This window comes from Rhinoraja longicauda, chromosome 22, assembly GCF_053455715.1.
Source record: "Rhinoraja longicauda isolate Sanriku21f chromosome 22, sRhiLon1.1, whole genome shotgun sequence".
Lineage (NCBI taxonomy): Eukaryota > Metazoa > Chordata > Chondrichthyes > Rajiformes > Arhynchobatidae > Rhinoraja > Rhinoraja longicauda.
Genome location: NC_135974.1, coordinates 14,117,800 through 14,139,271, shown reverse-complemented (window position 1 = coordinate 14,139,271; position 21,472 = coordinate 14,117,800). Strand labels below are relative to the sequence as shown.

Sequence of the window (21,472 nt, the reverse complement as noted above, 5' to 3'; positions counted from 1 at the left end):
TTGCACTACACGTTGTACCCTTTATCCTGTACCTGTACACTGTGGAGGGCTCGATTGTAGTCATGTATAGTCTTTCCACTGACTGCATAGCACACAAAAAACTTCTCACTGTACTAAACTAAACACAATTTGTTTACCGACCAGCATGTCTTTGGGATATGGGAGGTTCCCAGGGAAAACCCACGTAATAACAGGTAGAAGGTGCAAACTCCTCAGAGAGTATTGGAGGTCAGGAGTGCACTGTACCCCTGAGTTTCAGGTAGAAGCACACCTGCTTGTCACTATTACTATTACACTGGCCAGCAACTTCTGCCCATAAGGAAATTTCATAAGGTGAGATAACTAAAACACTGAATCAAAGGTGACTCCATCACTGCAAATCTACAGATTAAAACACACCATAACTTTGTTTATTTAGTTTAGCGAGACAGCGTGGAAACAGGCCTTTCGGTCCGCCGAATCCACGCCAACCATCGGTCACCCGTTCACACTAGTTCTACGTTATTCCACTTTCCCATCCACTACCTACACACCAGGGGCAATTTACAGAGACCTAAAAACCTGCACGTCTTTGGGATGTGAAAGGAAACAGGAACACCCGGAGGAAACCCACGTGGTCACAGACATAGCATCCGAGGTGTGGTTCGAACCCCGGGTCTCTGGCACTGTGAGGCAGCAGCTCTTCCAGCTACGCCACTGTGCTGCCCAAGAAAAATTTGTTTTATTCTAATTCTCGCCTTGCTTTTATTGCTTCAACTGATTGAAATTTTAAGTGACCTCAGTGTTCTAGTCTGAATCTTAGAATAATAAATAAAATCACAACAAATGATTACAGACTGCCAAGGACAGGCTTGGCACACAAAATAGATATAAGGTATTGCACGTTTGTCAAAGAAATAAGAAATACTCACCTTTCACAGTGGCTAAAATAAAAACTGAAATAATGGCATTGTTGATAGCACAAGTCGACTTAGCCACACAGGTGAGCACAGTGTATGGGTTCAGGAGATAGCTGGAACAGAACAGGAGACTGCTTTTACATGAGGTAATAAATGAGGTAAATCACATTATACAACATTGTAAATCTTTCCCTTCCATTTGTACAATACTTTTACCTGAATCACCTGCATGATTCAGGTAAAATTTCTGCACAATTTATTTTATAGCAAATTTCTGCACAATTTCTTTTATAGCCATCGATATGGAAGTGGCATTCTTAATCTCGTTGTACTTGTACAATGACCATAAAGATATTGCATTGTATTGTATGATGCTATCCGTCAAGAGCCTAACAATGAGAAAATTATCTGCCTATGCTCTGTAATTGGAAAAAACATACCAAAGGAAGATCCATTTAAACTTATAATCAAATAGCTGCAGGCAATCATTTGAGTTTTCTTTCTGTTAAGCAAAACCGAACTCACGAGATAACTGGAAGCTGATGTATGCGTTTGCCAGGCATAAATTTGAGCGCATTATTCCGAAAATAGGTCAATTAAACTTCTGTAGTAATTAGACCAGCGCATTATTCTACAAACAAGCGAGTGAAACGCGAGGTGCCTGGATGAGACAATTATACACTCTCGACCTTTAGAAGCTCTACAATCCATTTTAGTGTTTTTCATTAAGCTGCGTTGAATTTGGGAAATCCTCAGGTTTACTGCTATTTTGACATCATTCTAAGCCTTTTCCTTTGATCTACTAGGTATATTTAAATTTTCTTGATAGCTGTAGCCAGAATCACATTTTAATGGATAACTATATATCGCCTACAAACTATGCATTAATTCTTTAAATGTAGCTACTTCTTGTATAACCTCATGCCTGCCAATGAAAAAAATACAAACTGCAGTAGGAACACAGCAGGTTAGACATTATCTGTGGAGGAAAATGGACAGACGATATTGTGGGTTAGGAAGGTGTCCTGACCTGAAACATCCTTTGTCCATGTCCCTCCACAGATGCTGCCTGACCTGCTGAATTCCTCCAGCAATTTGTTTTTTAAACTCTTGATGCTGGCCTGCTTTGGTTCTTAGTCTACCAAAGCAGGCATACACTTCATGCTTTTGTGATTTGTTTAGGTTTACTTTAGAGAAACAGCGTGGAAACATGCCCTTTGGCCCATCGAGTCCACCCCAGCCAACCATACACCAGTTCTATCCTGCACACTTTACATTTGTAAAGGGACAATTTAAAGAAGCCAATTAACTGTGAATCTGGACGCCTTTGGAGTGCGGATGGAAACGGGAGCACCCGGAGAAAACCCCACGGTCACAGGAGAATGTGCAAACTTCATGTAGACAGCACTCATAGTCAGGATCGAATACGGGCCTCTGGTGCTGAGGCAGCAACTCTGCCACTGCGCCGCCTTAGATTAGTTTAGTTTAATTTGTCATATGTACCGAGGTACAGTGAAAAGCTTTTCTGTTGCATGTTATCCAGTCAGCGAAAACTGGGAGAACATACAACCACCATACAGACAGCACCCATGGTCGGGATTGAAGCCGGGACTCTGGCATTTATGTGGAATCACTTAAACTTAACCAGCTACCTTCCTTATTCATTTAATTTTGTTATTTAAATGGTTATATAAAACACCAGCCAAATACAAGTGTAGGTGGGATACATTAAATAATTATTTGTATTCACCATATGAGTCGATGCCTATTGAACTAGTCCAGTAATAGTTATATTAAGTGTGTTAAGCATATTTTTAAAGGAGTGCAAATGACAAATTCATGATTAATATAGTATTAAAATAATCTGGCAACTTGAAGTTCCATATCGAGTTAAACTATGTTAACTATAAATTGCTAATTGCACCATTTATCAACGACTTACCGCTCTGACCTACTTTCAATTAAAATTTGTAAAAAATACCAGATAGTTTGGAAAAAGATAATTGTCCTCGGCCTTCGTCCTGCTGCCCCAGCGAAGAAGATGGCACTGGCCGTCACCGATTGGTAGAACATCTGCAGCATCTTACTGCAGACGTAGAAGGAGCAAAGCCTTCTCAAAAAGTACAGCCGGTTCAGTCCCTTCTTGTATAGGGCCTCAGCATTCCTGGACCAGTGCAGTTTACTGTCCAGGTACACTCCAAGGTATTTGTACTCCCTGGTAAACTACACATCCACTCCATTGATGGAGACAGGACAGGGGTGTTCCTCTCCTCCCAAACTCCTTAGTCTTGTTGATGTTGAGCTGCAGGTGATTCAGCACTCAACAAAGTTGTTGACTACACCTCTGCCCACACCATTGATGGAGACAGGGGGATGGGGGGTGTTCCTCTTCTCCTTAAGTCCACCATTAACTCAGTCTTATCGGTGTCGAGCTGCACGTGATTTAGTCCACACCACTCAACAAAGTCGTTGACTACACCTCTGTATTCAGCAGTACCTGCCTCAACTACCGCTGGCAGTTCATTCCATATATCCACCACCCTCTTTGTGAAAAAGTTGCCTCTCACATTCCTCACATTAAATCTTTCCCTCTCACCTTAAACCAGTGTCCTCTGGTTCTTGTCCCCTTACTCTGGGTACTCTGTTCCCCTCATGATCGTCCCTCATCCTCCCGCGCTCCAAGTAATAACGTTCCCGCTTGCCCAAACTCTCCCTATCGCTCAGGCCCTGGCACATCCTCGTAAATCTTCTCTGCAGTCTTCCCACTTTAACAACGTCTTTCCATCTTTAGCGGGGTGACCAAAACTGAACACAATGCTCCAAATTACGTGCAGACATTGACTGTCTATGCGTTCTCTGTGGCACACATGACTAAACGTCCAACTGTTTCATTGTATGAAATGTGTAGGTCCTGAGACTTAAAAAGGTGTAATGTAATCACTCCAAAGTGCTTTACTTTAACCACAGGTACTTCCAGGGTGTACCAGCTGATCCAAAGGTGGATGCCAATGTTAACTGGATCAGAACCCAAGTCTACCATCGACTGTCATATGTTGAAAGACCGGAGCGACTAGGCTTGTATACACTGGAATTTAGAAGGATGAGAGGGGATCTTATCGAAACGTATAAGATTATTAAGGGGTTGGACACGTTAGAAGCAGGAAACATGTTCCCAATGTTGGGGGAGTCCAGAACCAGGGGCCACAGTTTAAGAATAAGGGGTAGGCCATTTAGAACGAAGATGAGGAAAAACGTTTTCAGTCAGAGAGTTGTGAATCTGTGGAATTCTCTGCCTCAGAAGGCAGTGGAGGCCAATTCTCTGAATGCATTCAAGAGAGAGCTAGATAGAGCTCTTAAGGATAGCGGAGTCAGGGGGTATGGGGAGAAGGCAGGAACGGGGTACTGATTGAGAATGATCAGCCATGATCACATTGAATGGCAGTGCTGGCTCGAAGGGCCGAATGGCATACTCCTGCACCTATTGTCTATTGTCTACCCTAATCTGTGTCATGCTACACATACTGTGGCATTTGGCCATCTGAGTGACCACAAATCAACACAGATATCACAGTATTGATAATGACAATATACTTTCTTACTTACAACAGTGCTACCTTAAGAGGAATATGATACATTTCTTTCGGCGTCCTGACCAGTGAGATGACATCATGAGCATATTTCTTGAATTCAAATGCAAGCCGCTGTTTTCTAAACTGAGAAATAAAAATTAAATTAAAAAGCTTCAGTGTCACATTTATAATTTAATTCTAGTCATTCCCTTTAAATTTCTTTGAAATGCATTCTCGCTAGCAGTGATCAGTCAATCTTCTCGCTGGTTTGCTGCATCTGGGACAATCAAATATTATGAAAGCAGCACTTCAAACAAAACAAGAATAATTGGGATACAAATTGCTGGAGCAACTCTCTGGAGAACATGGATTGGTGACGTTTGGGGTCAGGTCCCTTTGTCAGTCTGAAGAAGGGTCTCGAACCAAAACATCACATCCATGTTCTCCAGAGAGGCTGTCTGACTCACTGAGTTGCTTCAGAACTTTGTGTCTATTTTTGGTAAACCAGCTTCTGCAATTCCTTCACAAAGTCCAAGTGTCTCCAAGAATAATGGGTTTTTAACTTCTCCTCTCCTTCCCCAATTTTTTGCTGCTTTAGATGTTAGGTTTCAGAGATGCAGCATGGAAAATGGCCATTTGGCCCACTGAGTCCGTGCTGACCAGTGATTGCCCGGTACACCACTGCTTTCCTACACACTAGGGACAATTATACTGAAGCCAATTAAGCTACAAACCTGCACGTCTTTGTAGTGTAGGAAGAAACCGCAGCACCCGGAGAAAACCCACGTGGTCACAGGGAGAAAATGCAAACTCTGTACAGACAGCACCGGTAGTCAGGATTGAACCCAGGTCTCTGCCGCTGTAAGGCAGCAACTCTATCACTGTGCCCCCCCCAATGTGCTCCTGCTTGATCTGAAGATTTTGACTCATGTAGCAGACATTCTGTCATTTTATGACATTGTTATAAATTCAAATGCGGTGCTGATGGACTAAACCAGCAGTGACTTGGAGTTTTTTCCATTTTCAAATCTTTTTAACTGATGTGAACTGTCTTTGAGGCTCAGGTTATGTAAATACCACTGATTCACAAAGTCAGAACCTGCTACCCAGTTCTCATTCTCACCCACAGAGTAAGGGATAAGCATCTCCTGTTAAAGCCAGGTTTGCCAGGAAATGCTCCTACTTGAATCAGCATGTTACAAACTAATAATAGAACCTGTTAGTTTGCAGATTGTGGCATCATTATCCACTACAAACACCCGTACAAAAATATTAAACACCTGGACCAAAAAAAAAATCATAGATTTAACAAGACCTGTAGACAGACTTTAGACATATCTGTGGAAACAGTCCCTTCGGCCCACCAAGTCTGTGCTGGCCAGCGCTCACCTTATACACCAACACTATCCTACACACGAGGGACAATTTACAATTTTACTGAAGCCAATTAACCTACAAACTTCTATGACTCTGGAGTGTGGTATGAAACCAAAACACCTGAAGAAAACCCACACCATCACAAGGAGAACGCACAAACTCCCTACAGATGGCACCTGTAAACATAGAACCATAGAAAATAGGTGCAGAAGGGGGCCATTCAGCCCTTCGAGCCAGCACCGCCATTCATTGTGATCATGGCTGATCATCCACAATCAGTAACCCGTGCCTGCATTCTCCCCATACCCCTTGATTCCGCTAGCCCTATGAACTCTATCTAACTCTCTTTTAAATTAATCCAGTGAATTGGCCTCCACTGCCTTCTGTGGCAGAGAATTCCACAAAATCACAACTCTCTGGGTGAAAACATTTTTTCTCATCTCAAGTTTTAATCTTTATTCTTAGACTGTGGCCCCTGGTTCTGGACTCCCCCAACATTGGGTACATTTTTCCTGCATCTAGCTTGTCCAGCACTTTTATAATTTTATATGTTCCTATAAGATCCCCTCTCATCCCTCTAAATTCCAATGAATACAAGCCCAGTCTTTCCAATCTTTCCTCATATGTCAGTCCCGCCATCCAGGAGATTAACCTCGTGAACCTACGTTGCACTCCCTCAACAGCAAGGATGTCCTTCCTCAAATTAGGAGACCAAAACTGCATGTGGTCTCACCAGGGCCCTGTACAACTGCAGAAGGACCTCTATACTCCTATATTCCTATATTCAAATCCTCTCGTTGTGAAGATCAAAATGCCAAGCGGTATGCCACATGCTGACTTGGACCAATCCTTTTACCGTATCGAAATGCGCCGTTATTACTTCTTTAATAATTGACTCCAGCATCTTCCCCATCACCGATGTCAGGCTAACTGGTCTATAATTCCCCGTTTTCTCTCATGCTCCTTTCTTGAAAAGTGGGATAACATTAGCTACCCTCCAATCCACAGGAACTGATCCTGAATCTATAGAACATTGGAAAATGATCACCAATGCGTCCACGATTTCTAGAGCCACCTCCTTAAGTACCCTGGGATGCAGACCAACAGGCCCTGGGGATTTATCAGCTTTCAGTCCCATCAGTCTATTCAACACTATTTCTCGCCTAATGCAAATTTATTTCAGTTCCTCAGTCTCTAAATCAAAAAAAATCTAAATCCTCTAGTATATCTGGGAAATTGTTAGTGTCTTCCTCAGTGAAGACAGAACCAAAGTACCTGTTCAACTCTTCTGCCATTTGCTTGTTCTCCATACTAATTTCACCTGTTTCTGCCTTCAGGGGACCCACATTTGTCTTTACTAATCTTTTTCACTTAACATACCTAAAGAAACTTTTACTATCCTTCTTTATATTCTTGGCCAGCTTACCCTAGTACTTCATCTTTTCACCCCATATTGCCCTTTTTGTTACCTTTTGTTGTCCTTTGAAAGATTCCCAATCCTCTGGCTTCACGCTGCTCTGTGCTATGTTAGACATCTTTTCTTTCAGTTTTCTTCCATCCCTAACTTCCCTTGTCGGCCACGGTTGCCTCTTGCCCCTTAGAATCTTTCTTCCTCTTTGGAATGAAATGATCCTGCATCTTCTGGATTATGCCCAGAAATTCCTGCCGTTGCTGTTCCACCGTCATTCCTGCTGGAATCCTTTTCCAGTCGACCTTGGCCAGCTCCTCTCTTGTGCCTTCATTGTCCCCTTTGTTCAACTGCAATATTGACATTCCTGGTTTAACCTTCTCCCTCTCAAATTGCAGAGTAAAACTAATCATATTATGGTCACTACCTCCAAGCGGTTCCTTTACCTTGAGTTCCCTTATTAGAAACATAGAAAATAGGTGCAGGAGTAGGCCATTCGGCCCTTCGAGCCTGCACCGCCATTCAATATGATCATGGCTGATCATCCAGCTCAGTAGCCTGTACCTGCCTTCTCTCCATACCCCCTGATCCCTTTAGCCACAAGGGCCATATCTAACTCCCTCTTAAATATAGCCAATGAACTGGCCTCAACTACCTTCTGTGGCAGAGAATTCCACAGACTCACCACTCTCTGTGTGAAGAAATGTTTTCTCATCTCGGTCCTAAAAGACTTCCCCCTTATCCTTAAGCTGTGACCCCTGGTTCTGGACTCCCCCAACATCGGGAACAATCTTCCCGCAACTAGCCTCTCCAACCCCTTAAGAATTTTATATGTTTCTATAAGATCCCCCCTCAGTCTTCTAAATTCCAGCGAGTACAAGCCCAGTCTATCCAGTCTTTCCTCATATGAAAGTCCCGCCATCCCAGGGATCAATCTGGTGAACCTTCTCTGTACTCCCTCTAAGGCAAGAACGTCTTTCCTCAGGTTAGGAGACCAAAACTGCACACAATACTCCAGGTGCGGTCTCACCAAGGCCCTGTACAACTGCAGCAGAACCTCCCTGCTCCTAAACTCAAATCCTCTTGCTATGAATGCCAACATACCATTCGCTTTCTTCACTGCCTGCTGCACCTGCATGCTTGCTTTCAATGACTGGTGCACCATGACACCCAGGTCACGTTGCATCTCCCCTTCTCCCAATCGGTCACCATTCAGGTAATACTCTGCTTTCCTGTTCTTGCCGCCAAAGTGGATAACTTCACATTTATCCACATTATATTGCATCTGCCATGCATTTGCCCACTCGCCTAATCTATCCAAGTCACTCTGCAGCCTTCTAGCATCCTCCTCGCAGCTAACACTGCCACCCAGCTTCGTGTCATCCGCAAACTTAGAGATGTTGCATTCAATTCCCTCGTCCAAATCATTAATATACACTGTAAATAACTGGGGTCCCAGCACTGAGCCTTGCGGTACCCCACTAGTCACTGCCTGCCATTCCGAAAAGGACCCGTTTATTCCTACTCTTTGCTTCCTGTCCGCCAACCAATTTTCTATCCACCTCAACACTGAACCCTCAATACCGTGTGCTTTAAGTTTGTACACCAATCTCCTATGTGGGACCTTGTCGAAGGCCTTCTGAAAGTCCAGATATAACACATCGACTGGTTCTCCCTTATCCACTCTACTAGTTACATCCTCGAAAAATTCTATAAGATTCGTCAGACATGATTTGCCTTTGGTAAATCCATGCTGACTTTGTCCGATGATTTCACCACTTTCCAAATGTGATGCTATCACATCTTTAATAACTGACTAGCATTTTCCCCACTACCGATGTTAGGCTAACTGGTCTATAATTCCCCGTTTTCTCTCTCCCTCCCTTTTTAAAAAGTGGGGTTACATTAGCTACCCTCCAGTCCTCAGGAACTACTCCAGAATCTAAAGAGTTTTGAAAAATTATCACTATTGCATCCACTATTTCTGAGGCTACTTCCTTAAGCACTCTGGGATGCAGCCTATCTGGCCCTGGGGATTTATCTGCCTTTAATCCATTTAATTTACCTAACACCACTTCCCGACTAACCTGGATTTCCCTCAGTTCCTCCATCTCATTAGACCCCCGGTCCCCCGCTATTTCCGGCAGACGGGTTATGTCTTCCTTAAATCTGTTTCATTAGACAACACTAAATCCAGAATTGCCTTCTCTCTGGGAGGCTCCTATACAAGCTGCTCTAAGAATCCATCTCAGAGGCACTCTATAAACTCCTTTTCTTGGGGTTCAGAACCACCCTGATTTTCCCAGTCTACCTGCATATTGAAATCTCCCATAACCACAGTGGCATTATCTTTGTTACATGCCAATTTTAACTCCTACTGCAACTTGCACCCTATTTCCAGGCAACTGCTTGGGGGCCTGTAGATATTTCCCATTAGTGTCTCCTTGCCTTTACAATTCCTCAATTCTATCCACAGCGACTCTACATCGTCAGTCCCTATGTCACCCCTCGCAAGAGACTGAGTTTCATCCCTCGCCAACAGAGCTACTCCACCTCCTCTGCCCACTTGCCTGTTCTTTCTGTAGTCTGAAGAATCAGTCTGAAGAAGAGTCTCGACCCGAAACGTCACCCATTCTTTCTTTCCCGAGATGCTGCCTGACCTGCTAAGTTACTCCAGTATCTTGTGTCTACCTGTCCTTTCCATAGGACGTATAACCCTGAATATTCAGTTCCCAGCTCCAATCCTCCTGCAGCCATGTCTCTGTAATCCCCACATGGTCATATTTACCAATCTTTAACTGAGCCTCAAGCCTCATCCACTTTACTTCTTGTACCTCGCGCATTCATATATACTTTTAATCCATTACTTACCTCACCTTTCACATCGATTCCTATTTCACTTGGCCATACTCTCCAATCCCTTCGTGAGCTTTCTGTCCCGTTAATTCTGGCGTCTTTCTTAACCTTTCCTATACTCTCTTTCCCTTTAACTCCATCCTTGAATTTCCAATTTGTCAGGATCGAACCCTGGTCTCTGGCGCTGTAAGGCAGCAACTCTACAACTGCGCCTCTGTGCCGACCTGAGCCATTTCCAACTTTTGGAGCACAAAAAAAAAGGATCCTGATGAAGATCTATGCTTGGCTTTTGCTACAATGTGAAAGGGAGTTTTTAATGAGGAAATATCTGGAATAACTATGAATGGGAAAGGGCTTTATCGTCAGAGAGAGCCAGCTACAAACAATATTTTAAAAGTTATACACAGTTATAAGTTATAGCACATAATACAATGTTCTTACCACAACCTTGTTGAAATCCTCAGCAACAATGTATAGTGCAACTGCAGTGAGAATGTCCATCGCCTGCAGAAACAAAATGCACTTGGCTGTCAAAAGCACTCATACAGCAGTCGTTAAAAGTGTCATTAACAGACAATATTTAGTAACATTACTTACCATGAAGACAAACTCTGCATAATCAATAAGAAAGTGGAACAGGTATATGATCAGTGGAGTCTGTAAAAAAAAAAAAGTAAATGTACTAGCTAACATAAAGGACAACTTTTCATCAAATAACGGTAAAAATGGTAAAGATAAAGGCAGCAGAGTTTACTAGAATAGTTCAATGGGATATTGGGTCACAATATCAGAACCACCCTACTTCCACATGCAGATGATTTAAATAACCAACTTAGACAAGGATGGCTATTATGGTTAAAAGGGGAAGCCATGTATTCTGGAGCATCACAACTCATAGCTCACTTGTTTTGTTGGTTTAATATCACTTGGTAGATGAACAGCTCTGCACCTGCTCCCTGCTTTTAGTTTAGAGTCATAGAGAGTCATAGTCATAGCAGCGTGCAAACAGGCCCTTCCGCCCAACCTGCCCACGCCGACAAACATGTCCTATCTATGTGCCTGTGTGTGGCCCATATCCCTTTAATAATAATAATAATAATGCATTACATTTATATAGCGCTTTTCATACACTCAAAGACGCTTTACAGGGATTTAAAGAACATAGGGAAGTGAATAAATAGATAAATAAGTAAACGAACAGAGAAAGGAGACAGAAGGCGAGGTGACCTTCAGTGGTTGAAGGCAGTACTGAACAGGTGAGACTTCAGTGATGTTTTGAATGTGGTGAGTGAGGAGGAGTCTCTGACGGTTTGGGGTAGTGAGTTCCATAGGGTGGGAGCAGCGATGGAGAAAGCCCTGTCCCCCCAGGATCTGAGTTTGGTCCGGATGGGGGGGGATAGGAGATTGGCAGCAGCAGCAGGTGCAGGTGGGAGTGTGCCTGTGGAGGAGGTCAGTCAGGTAGGATGGGGCCAGGTTATGGAGGGCTTTGTAGGTCATGAGGAGGATTTTGTACTGGATTCTCTGGGGGATGGGGAGCCAGTGGAGTTTGTAAAGGACGGGGGTGATATGGTCACGGATCGGGGTGTGGGTGAGTAGACGGGCAGCGGAGTTTTGAATGTATTGAAGTTTACTGATGATTTTTGAGGGTGCGCCATAGAGGAGGCTGTTGCAGTAGTCCAGACGGGAGGTGATGAAGGCGTGGATGAGGGTTTCTGCAGCTGTGGAGGAGAGGGATGGACGGAGACGGGCAATGTTTTTGAGGTGGAAGAAGGCTGTCTTTGTGATGTGTTTGATGTGTTTGTCGAAGGAGAGGGTTTGATCAAAGATGATTCCAAGATTCCGGATGTGAGGGGAGGTGGATACTGGGAGACCATCAATATTGAGGATGAAGTTTTGGGTGGATTTGGTGAGCGTTTTTGGACCAATTATGATGATTTCAGATTTGTTGCAGTTGAGTTTGAGGAAATTTGATTGAAGCCAAGATTTTATTTCAGTGATCCAGTTTGTCAGTGTAGAGTGTGTGGTGGTGGAGATTGACTTGGTGGAGATGAGGAGCTGGATATCATCGGCGAAGCAGTGGAAGTTGAGACCATGACGGCGGATTAATTGACCAAGAGGGAACAGGTAGAGGATGAAGAGGAGGGGGCCAAGGACTGAGCCTTGGGGGACACCTTGGGGGACACCTTGGGGGAGGGGAGCGGTGGGGGATTTACAGTTGTCTTATAAACCTGTCCTTAAACCTGTCTTATTCATGTACTAGCCCAAATGTTTCTTTAAGTTACGATAGTACCTGCCTCAACTACCGCCTCCATGCAACTCGTTCCATACATCCACCACCCTTTGTGTGAAAATGTAACCACTCAGGCTCCTATTAAATCTTTCCTTTCCCCCTCACCTTAACCTATGTCCTCTGGTTCTCAATTCCCCTACTCTGGGCAAGAGACTCTGTGCATCTACGCAATCTATTCCTCTCATTTAGTACACCTGTATAAGATCATCACTCATCCTCCTGCGCTCCAAGGAATAGAGTCCTAGCATGTTCATCCTCTCCCTATCGCTTAGTCCCTTGAATCCTGGCAACATTCTCATGAATTTTCTCTGCACGGTTTCCAGCTTGAAAGTTTAGTTTAGTTCATTGCTGCGTGAAAAGCTTTCTGTTGCATATCACGTAATACAGTGAAAAGCTATTTGATGCGTACCCAGTCAGTGGGAAGGCTATATATTACACTTACTCGCAAATCCATCTCACCCCTTCAGCGGGATCGATAGCTGGTTCAGAAAGAGAGATTCTACAGTGTGTAGATGCCTATGTTTTGTGATCCAAAATCAGTATCAGTATCAGTATAAAAGCAGCAATTGAATGTCAATGCTGAAACTGTGCAGACTATAAAATGACCTCAGGCGAGTCAGCTTTCACAATAAATTTGACAAGAGATGGCCCGATAAATACTGGGTTGCCTCAACCAAATTGTCAGTGTTAACATGCAACTTTTGCACTCTGTGTGCACTTAAAGATTAGCCCAGAAAAGCACTACATCAACTAACCGGAAAGTCACCAGTCCACATTCCCCGGAGATGCTGCCTGACCCGTTGAGCTTTGTGCCTTCAAATTACTAGAGCATCGCAGATCCATGATCAGGGTTAGCAATCTCATATAACTCCACAGATTGCCTCTCCTGATCTGGTTATTACTGATTTTGGGATCTTGCTGTATGCATACTGATTGTTTAGTCCACAACTGGGATCGCAGCATTCCATCGGTTGCAAGGCTCATCCGGACTTCAATGTTATATCTTTGCACTAAATGTTGTACACTTTATCCTTTATCTGTGCACTGTGGAAGGCTTGATTATATTCATACTTTAGTCTTTCTTTGATGGATAGCATGCAAACAGAAGCTTTCCACTGTATCTCGGGAAACGTGACAATAGTAAACTAAATTAAACTAAACTGGTAGGATATGTTGCATCACCACAAAGAGCAACTTTCTAGTTATATTCGGAGACACAAGAGGCTGCAGGCACCGGAATCATGAACAAAAATCAACCCACTGTTGCAACTCAGTGGATGAGGCAGCATTTGTTCAGTTGACATTTCAGGTCAAGAGCCGTCTTCTGGACTCAATAGGTTTCTAGGACAAATCGGCTTTACCAAATGGGGACGCAAAGTGCTGAGAGTAACACAGCAGGCCAGGCAGCATCTCTGGAGAACATGGATAGGTGACGTCTAAGGTCAGGACCCTTCATCAGACTGATTGAAGGTGGGGTGGGGGCTGGGAGGAAGAAAGCAGGAAGAATCCCACTAGCTCGCCCCATTTGCCTGCACAATCCATATCCCTTGGAAGGCCTGGTGCCCGTTTTTGATCCATGACTCACCTGCGGTTATGAAGAAACTGATTTTTGATGTCATTCATTATTGCAATTAACCTGAAGGCAGCACAGTGGCACAGCTGTAGAGTTGCTGCCTTACAGTGCCGGGGACGAGGGTTCAATCCTGGCCATGGGTGCTGTCCGTATGGAGTTTGTACGATCTCCCTGTGATCATGTAAGTTGTCTCCGGGTGCTCCAGTTTCCTCCCACACGTCAACGACGAACAGGTTTGTAGGTTAATTGGCTTCCATAAATTGTGAATTGTCCCTATTGTATAGGATAGTGCTAGTGTATGGGGATAGCGGAGTCAGGGGGTATGGGGAGAGGGCAGGAACGGGGTACTGATTGAGAATGATCAGCCATGTTTACATTGAATGGCGGCGCTGGCTCGAAGGGCCGAATGGCCTCCTCCTGCACCTATTGTCTATTGTCTATTGTGATCGCTGGTCAGCGCGGACTCGCTGTATCTCTAAAGTCTAAAGTGTCTTTTGTCGTACAACCTCTTTGAAACCAACAGCCCGCTAACTGGAGTCAGAAGAAGGGTCCCAACCCAAAATGTCACCCATCCATGATCTCCAGAAATGCTGACCCCACCGAGTTACTCCAGCACTCTGTCCTTTTTTGCAAACCAGCATCTGCAGTTCCTTGCTTCCGTTTTACCAATTCACTGGATATCTGCATGGGAACTAGTCTGTGAACAGGATAGAGTACAACATAACATTTATGCTAAGGCATCAGAAGACAAACAGCAGAACCACCAAGTTATAAATTAAGCCATCAATAAACGGTGCCATAACATTAATCAAGGTGCTCCTCCAACACACAGCTGGCAATATTATACTTACTTCATGGAACACATTTCCAGAATATGGGGATACTCCTAGATCCAGCAAAGCAAGTCCTTCCACCACTGTAACAGAGGGAAACAAACACGACAATCCAGTTGCAAAATGTAGAGAGATTAAATGATTGATCTTCATTCATTTATGGGGCTTTCTGAACCAGCGTCATTAAAAATGTATCGTGGTCTGGGGCTTTTCCTCCAATTCAGAAGCTTCCCATAAATTCTGGATCAAGACAACAAGTGTTTTAATTGCAGACATTGCTAGTAACCATCACACAGAGGGTGGTGGGTATAGGGAACGAGCAGCCAGAGGAGTTAGTTGAGGCAGGTACATGTAATTTAATTTAATCGTATTTAAGACACCAAGAACAAAGAGGGGCGCAGTGTGATGGAGGGTGTGGAGAACAAAGAGGAACCGGGTAGGGGGTTGAGTGAGAAGGAAGAGGGGCCATAGGGACTACATTGAATACCTTTGTCGTAGCCCTACATGTGGCGACTCTGCACACTTTGTGTATTGTACGCAAAACAAAGGATTTCACTGTACCGAGTAATGTGACAATAAAGTATCAATCAATAGAAGTGCAGCGAGTAGAGGTATTGCCTCACAGAGCCAGAGACTCAGGTTCGATCCTGACTTCGGGTGTTATCTATGTGGAGTTTGCACGTTCTCTCTGTAGCTACGTGGGTTTCCTCCGGATTCCTCCCACATCCCAAAGACGTGCGAGTTTGTAGGTTGATTGGCCTCTGTAAAATGTACCCAGAGTGTGCAGGGAGTGGATGAGAACGTGGGATAGTGCAGAACTAGCGTGAGCGGGTGATCGATGGTCAGTGTGGACTTGGTGGGCCGCAGGGCCTGTTTCCATGCTGTGTCTTTCAACGATTCAATTCAACCAATCTAGACGAACATTTTAACTGCCAAAGCATAGAGCACAGTGCTAGTAAATAGGAATATTATAGATAGGTATTTGATGGTCAGCATGGGCATAGTGGGCCAATCTCATTCATTTGGATTACTTATCCAGCAGCACATTGACTGCACTGCAACACCCTTCAATGACTTACTAGTCCCAGTGGTTCATATGGTTCCTTGACCAACGTGTTTCCCTCAACAAATAGAATTATCTTGTCCGACTATCTTAGCGCTTGCTGCAGAATCTTGTTGTGCAAAATAAGTATTCCAGCAATTAACCACAGAACCATCACTACCTTTCAGGTCCTGCTAATCACAGCAGTATGATTGTTATAGGCTTTGCAATTTTAAGGTGTCATGTTTGAATAAGGTGATAAATTGAGTTACTACACACAATTGCAGGAATGCATAGATGATACTCAGGCATTATTTTAAGGAATAGCGGCTGGATTTTCCCCTAGTGCCTTAATCAATAGTTATTCAGCAACTAACATTACACAAAACAGATCATAAAGGTTGCTGCATTTCTACCAAAACAAATTAGTGTTAAATACGCAGAGGGGTCACAGAGGGAACTGGATTACTCCACAAAGGGATTGAACAGTCTCAATGGCATCCAAATGGATCAGATAATATTGTACATAAAATTCCTCCTTCTCCCTCCATCTGTCTGGCGGGGAATGCAGAGTCTGCAGGGGTGTGTGCAAAATGGGTTCTTCCCTTCCATTGTTGGGCTTCTGAACGGTCCTTCCATTAGCCAGAGTACTGTCCAGTTCATCTCTACTCCATTGCGGACATCGGACTCTCTCTGGACCGGGTGCAGTACAAACCTGAGGACTGTATTTGTTCTTTGCTCTACCTACCGCACTCAAGTTTGAACTGATTGTATCTGTGCATAGACACAAAATGCTGGAGTAATTCAGCGGGACAGGCTGCATCTCTGGAGAGACGGACTAGGAGACGTTCTGAAACACTACCCATTCCTTCGCTCCAGAGACGCTGCCTGTCCCGCTGAGTCACTCCAACATTTTGTGTCTATCTTTGGTTTAAACCAGCATCTGCAATTCCTTCCTGCACATTGTATCTATGGTACATCCGATCTGTTTGGATAATATGCAAAGCAAAGCTTTTCACTGGACCGTGGCACACGTGACAATAATAAACCCAAACCTGAATACAAGGCCTGGCTTGCCCGCTGTCCACAAGAGGCAAGTTGCTGAGTCCTGCCCTGCTTATCCCCGAGGCCCGGAGAGGACGGTGAAGTGATTCAAGATGGCAGCGGTCGCAAGGAACAAAGGGCCAGCAAGCGGACAGGCTGTGGGAGGCAGTGCAGGGCACCTTGATGTATAAGAAAATAACTGCAGATGCTGGTACAAATCGATTTATTCACAAAATGCTGGAGTAACTCAGCAGGTCAGGCAGCATCTCGGGAGTATCGATTTATTCACAAAATGCTGGAGTAACTCAGCAGGTCAGGCAGCATCTCGGGAGTATCGATTTATTCACAAAATGCTGGAGTAACTCAGCAGGTCAGGCAGCATCTCGGGAGTATCGATTTATTCACAAAATGGGCACCTTGATGGTGGGGAGAGAGAGTGGGCCACTGGAGGCCCAGCAGCAGCCTGGGCTCGGCTGGATCAGATGTGACCTGCAGCGGCACGGAGCGGTGGTGGAGGCACCAACGGTTCGCTTGGCCAGTCCCACCCTGCAACGCTGCTAGGACAACTGGTCTTCATGGCCAGATGAAGAACACAACACTGGGACTTGAAAACGTGCCCAAACCTGGTGACTCTTGTACACTCTCTCAGTGTACTATTCCTATACACTTGTACTGCATCTAAGATGTGCTATGTATGGTTATACTTGAGCTAGACACAAAGTTCTAGAGTAATTCAGCAGGTCAGGCAGCATCTCCGGAGAAAAAGAATGGGTGAAAAATGAAGAATAAGGATAGGGTCCCGAATCGAAATGTCAGCTATCCTTTTGGTATAGAGATGCTGCCTGACCCACTGCGTTACTTTAGCACTTTGTGTCTATCTTTGGTATAAACCACCATCAGGCAGTTCTTTGTTTCTATAGTTATACTAATCCTGAATGTATGCAAAAAAAGAATTTCCTTGTACTCCAGTACATGCCAGGACAACGGGCCTTCAACGTCTGGTCAAGAACCCTACATTTACAAGAGACTTCAAATATCTGATGACTCTGTATACAGTAAACCCTCGCTACAATGGACCATGGAGGGGGCTGGGGGCTGGGGCCCATTGTTGCCGATTGTCTGCTACACCCGAATGAGGGGGGGGGGGGGGGGGTAAGGTTTAACCCAAGGTCAGGAGGGAAGAAATGCAGCCTTAAACAAGCAGGTGTACACACAGGCTGAGGAGCTGCAGAGTCCCTGGCCACACATGTGGCGCGCCAGGGATGGGCCCAGTACTCACGCCGCCTTCATGCTGCTCCTGCTCACTGCTCTCACAAATGGATGCTCCCACCACATGGCGCTGGCAGAAGTGGGGGAAGGGAAGGTGCAACGGGAGCCTCGGTCTGCTGTATAAGAGGTCCGTTATCGCAAGAGTTTACTGTACTATCTCAGCGTATTACTACTATACATCTGTACTGTATCTGAGATGCTTATCTAAGATGTAACTGTGACTTTAGCGGAAAGCATGGAGGGAGGCCCTTTGGCGGAAACAGGCCCTTGCATCAGCACTATCCTGCACACGAGTGACAATTCACAATTTGTCCAAAGCTAATTAACATCATAAGATCATAAGTGATAGGAGCAGAATTAGACCATTCTACCCATCAAGTCTACTCCGCCATTCAATCATGGCTGACCTATCCCTCTCTCCTAACCCCATTCTCATGTCTTCTCCCCATAACCTCTGCCACCCGTACTAATCAAAGATGAGGCTCTCTACTCTTGGCTCTCCAAAACGTCCCCTTTCTTCAGTAGAGTGTTTTCCCCCGCTGTTGTGGATGGATTCCTCAGCTGTGTGTCAGTGTCACACATTTCTGCTGTCGCTCTCTCTCCCGCCACATGGAACAATAATAAAGAGTTCCCCACGTCCTCGCCTTTCATCCCACCAGGCTCCGCAATCACAACATCATTCTTCGACATTTCTGCAAACTTCACATCTTCCCATCCCTTTCTGCAGAGACTACTCTCCTTGGTTTGCTCACCCTTTCCTTCCTAACTCGGCCCCTCCCCAGGTACTTTTCTCTGGCAACCACAGAAGATAATGACATCTGACCCTACACTTCTTCCCACCAGGAACCCCAGCAGCCCTTCCAGGTAAATCAGAGGTCCATGTGCACCTCTCCAAACCTCATCTCCTACTTACGGTCCTTCCCAATGCGCCCTACTTTACATCAGTGAGACCAAGCGAGGACTAGGTGACCATTTTGCCAAACATTTGTACCCTGTCCACCAAGGCCTGCAATTGCTAACCACTTTAACTCCCCTTCTTATTCCGACCTTTCTGACCCTGGCCTCCTCCATTGGCAGAGTGAGGCCAAACACAAACTGGAGGAACAAACCTATAAACCTGTACGTCTTTGGAATGTGCGAAGATACGGGAGAAAACCCACGTGGTCACAGCAGGGAGAACATACAAACCCCGCACAGTTAGCACCCGCAGTCAGGATTGAACCTGGATCTCTGGCACTGTAAGATAGCAGCTCTACCACTGTGCCACTGGGCTGCCCCCAAGTGCTTATGTACAGGGATATGTGCACTGAACTGTACACAAAATGAGTTCCACTTTACCTTGGTACATATGGCAAATAAAGTACCATTGAACCATTGTGTAGGAAGGAACTGCAGATGCTGGTTTACACCGTAGATACAAAAAACTGGTGTAACACAGTGGGTCAGGCAGCATCCCTGGAGAAAAGGAATAGGTGCCGTTTCGTTTGACCTTTCTTTACACTGAGTCAAGGGAGAGGAAAACTAGAAATATGAAGAAGTACATCTACAGCCAACAAGGGACCATTGTGGGCTCCACCTTTCCTTGATCGTCGTTGTGAAAGTGTTAAATGCTTTCGTATTTTTTTCTCCTTTAGCAGGCTTTCTCTAGTGGGAAGGTGCTAACTGACTAAAGCATATTGGGACCAGGACTAATGCCTTTAGAAATGTGTCTTCCCTGTTCTTCACTTGATGTACTGGCTATAACTGATATGAGAGACAATCAATTCATTGCTCTTTGATCTACACAGTAGTGCTCTCAGATTTGGCGGGAAGGAGTTAACTGACTACAGCATATTGGGACCAGGACTAATGCCTTTAGGAATGTGTCTTCCCTGTTCTTCACTTGGTGTACCTGGCTATAACTGATAAGAGAGACAATCAACATTTCTCTTTGATCTACACAGTAGGGCTAACTGATAGAGAGACAATCTCAAAATGCTGGAGTAACTCAGCAGGTCAGGCAGCATCTCAGGAGAGAAGGAATGGGTGACGTTTCGGGTCGAGACCCTTCTTCAGACGAAGGGTCTGAAGAAAGGTCTCGACCCAAAACGTCACCCATTCCTTCTCTCCTGAGATGCTGCCTGACCTTCTGAGTTACTCCAGCATTTTGTGATACCTTCGATTTGTACCAGCATCTGCAGTTATTTTCCTACACTAGAGAGACAATCTCAGACTTGTCAGGAAGGTGCTAACTGACTACAGCATTTTGGGACCTTGACTAAAGCCTTTAGGAATGTGTCTTTTTGATCCATACAGTATAAAACATCTGGTCCAGTCTTTGTTCTGGGGAGTGGTGGCTCGGGGGAGTCAAGTGCTTGTTGCTTACTTGAAGTATGTACCTCCAACACTCCCGCCGGCTGATATAGTAAAGCTTGTGTTGGTCTACCTAACCCATTGTGTGTTGTCTGTTTTAAGAAGAAGTGAACGTTAACAGTTGCTGGCTTTGATTTGTCCCCTTTTGCATAGCTTCCATTAATTTGTTCTTTACACCTTTTCATATCTCTAATTTCCCTCTCCCCTGATTCTCAGTTTGAAGAAGGGTCCCGACCCAAAACATCACCCATCTTTTACTCCACACATGCTGCCCGACCACCTGAGTTGCTCCAACACTTTGAGTCTACCAATGAAGTCACAATAAAAGTACCATTAACAACTCAAGTACAATAGGCGGTGGAGCAAAGGGGAAGATACAGAGTGCAGAACGTAGTTCTCAGCATTGTAGTGGAAACCAATGTGGGAGGGAATGGAGTCATGCAGCATAAAGGAGGCCCTTCGGCCCCACCCGTCCCTGCTGACCCATTTGAAATGTCTGCAGCTTGCATGCCATGGGGCTGCCCGGCCCAGCGATCGCCCTCCTCCACGTACCTCGCTTCCAGGAATTGAGCGGCGACACCACCTCCACCCTCTCCGAGATGAACTCCGCCAGCGAGGAGCGGAACAGCACGGCCCTGATGGTGACGGCCACCACCATCACCAGCACCAAGGAAGCTGCCATTGTCCCCAACCACCGGCCCGGAGGGGGGCGGAACGGGAAATGGCGTCTGCACGCCGCCGGCGGCCATGGGAAGTGTAGTCCCCGAGCACGGCGCGTGTAGTCCGCGTCACCGCACCTGGACTGCAACCCCCACAACCCAACGCGCGCCTGGGCAAGTGTGGATCGCGGTCAAAGATACTAGAGGAGCAAGATGGACCACACACACACACATATATCTCGAGTTTCTTTCTTGTGATTTCTTCTAATTATTTGTTTAGCAACCTTTCTCTTTCAATCTC

At 45.1% G+C, this 21,472-nt stretch overlaps 1 protein-coding gene across 1 annotated transcript in view; it reads right to left on the bottom strand.

The window, feature by feature from the left end:
- The window catches only part of pigu (phosphatidylinositol glycan anchor biosynthesis, class U), a 33,446-nt gene extending 12,230 nt beyond the window's left edge, over positions 1 to 21,216 (bottom strand). The window contains exons 1-6 of the mRNA XM_078418775.1: positions 21,065 to 21,216; positions 14,824 to 14,888; positions 10,707 to 10,766; positions 10,551 to 10,613; positions 4,503 to 4,612; positions 912 to 1,012 (exon numbers count right to left, since the gene is read on the bottom strand). Of these exons, the coding sequence (XP_078274901.1) occupies positions 912 to 1,012; positions 4,503 to 4,612; positions 10,551 to 10,613; positions 10,707 to 10,766; positions 14,824 to 14,888; positions 21,065 to 21,194 (529 nt within the window). The 5' untranslated portion in view covers positions 21,195 to 21,216. The remainder of the gene's footprint in view (positions 1 to 911; positions 1,013 to 4,502; positions 4,613 to 10,550; positions 10,614 to 10,706; positions 10,767 to 14,823; positions 14,889 to 21,064) is intronic.
- Positions 21,217 to 21,472: the final 256 nt, after the last annotated feature.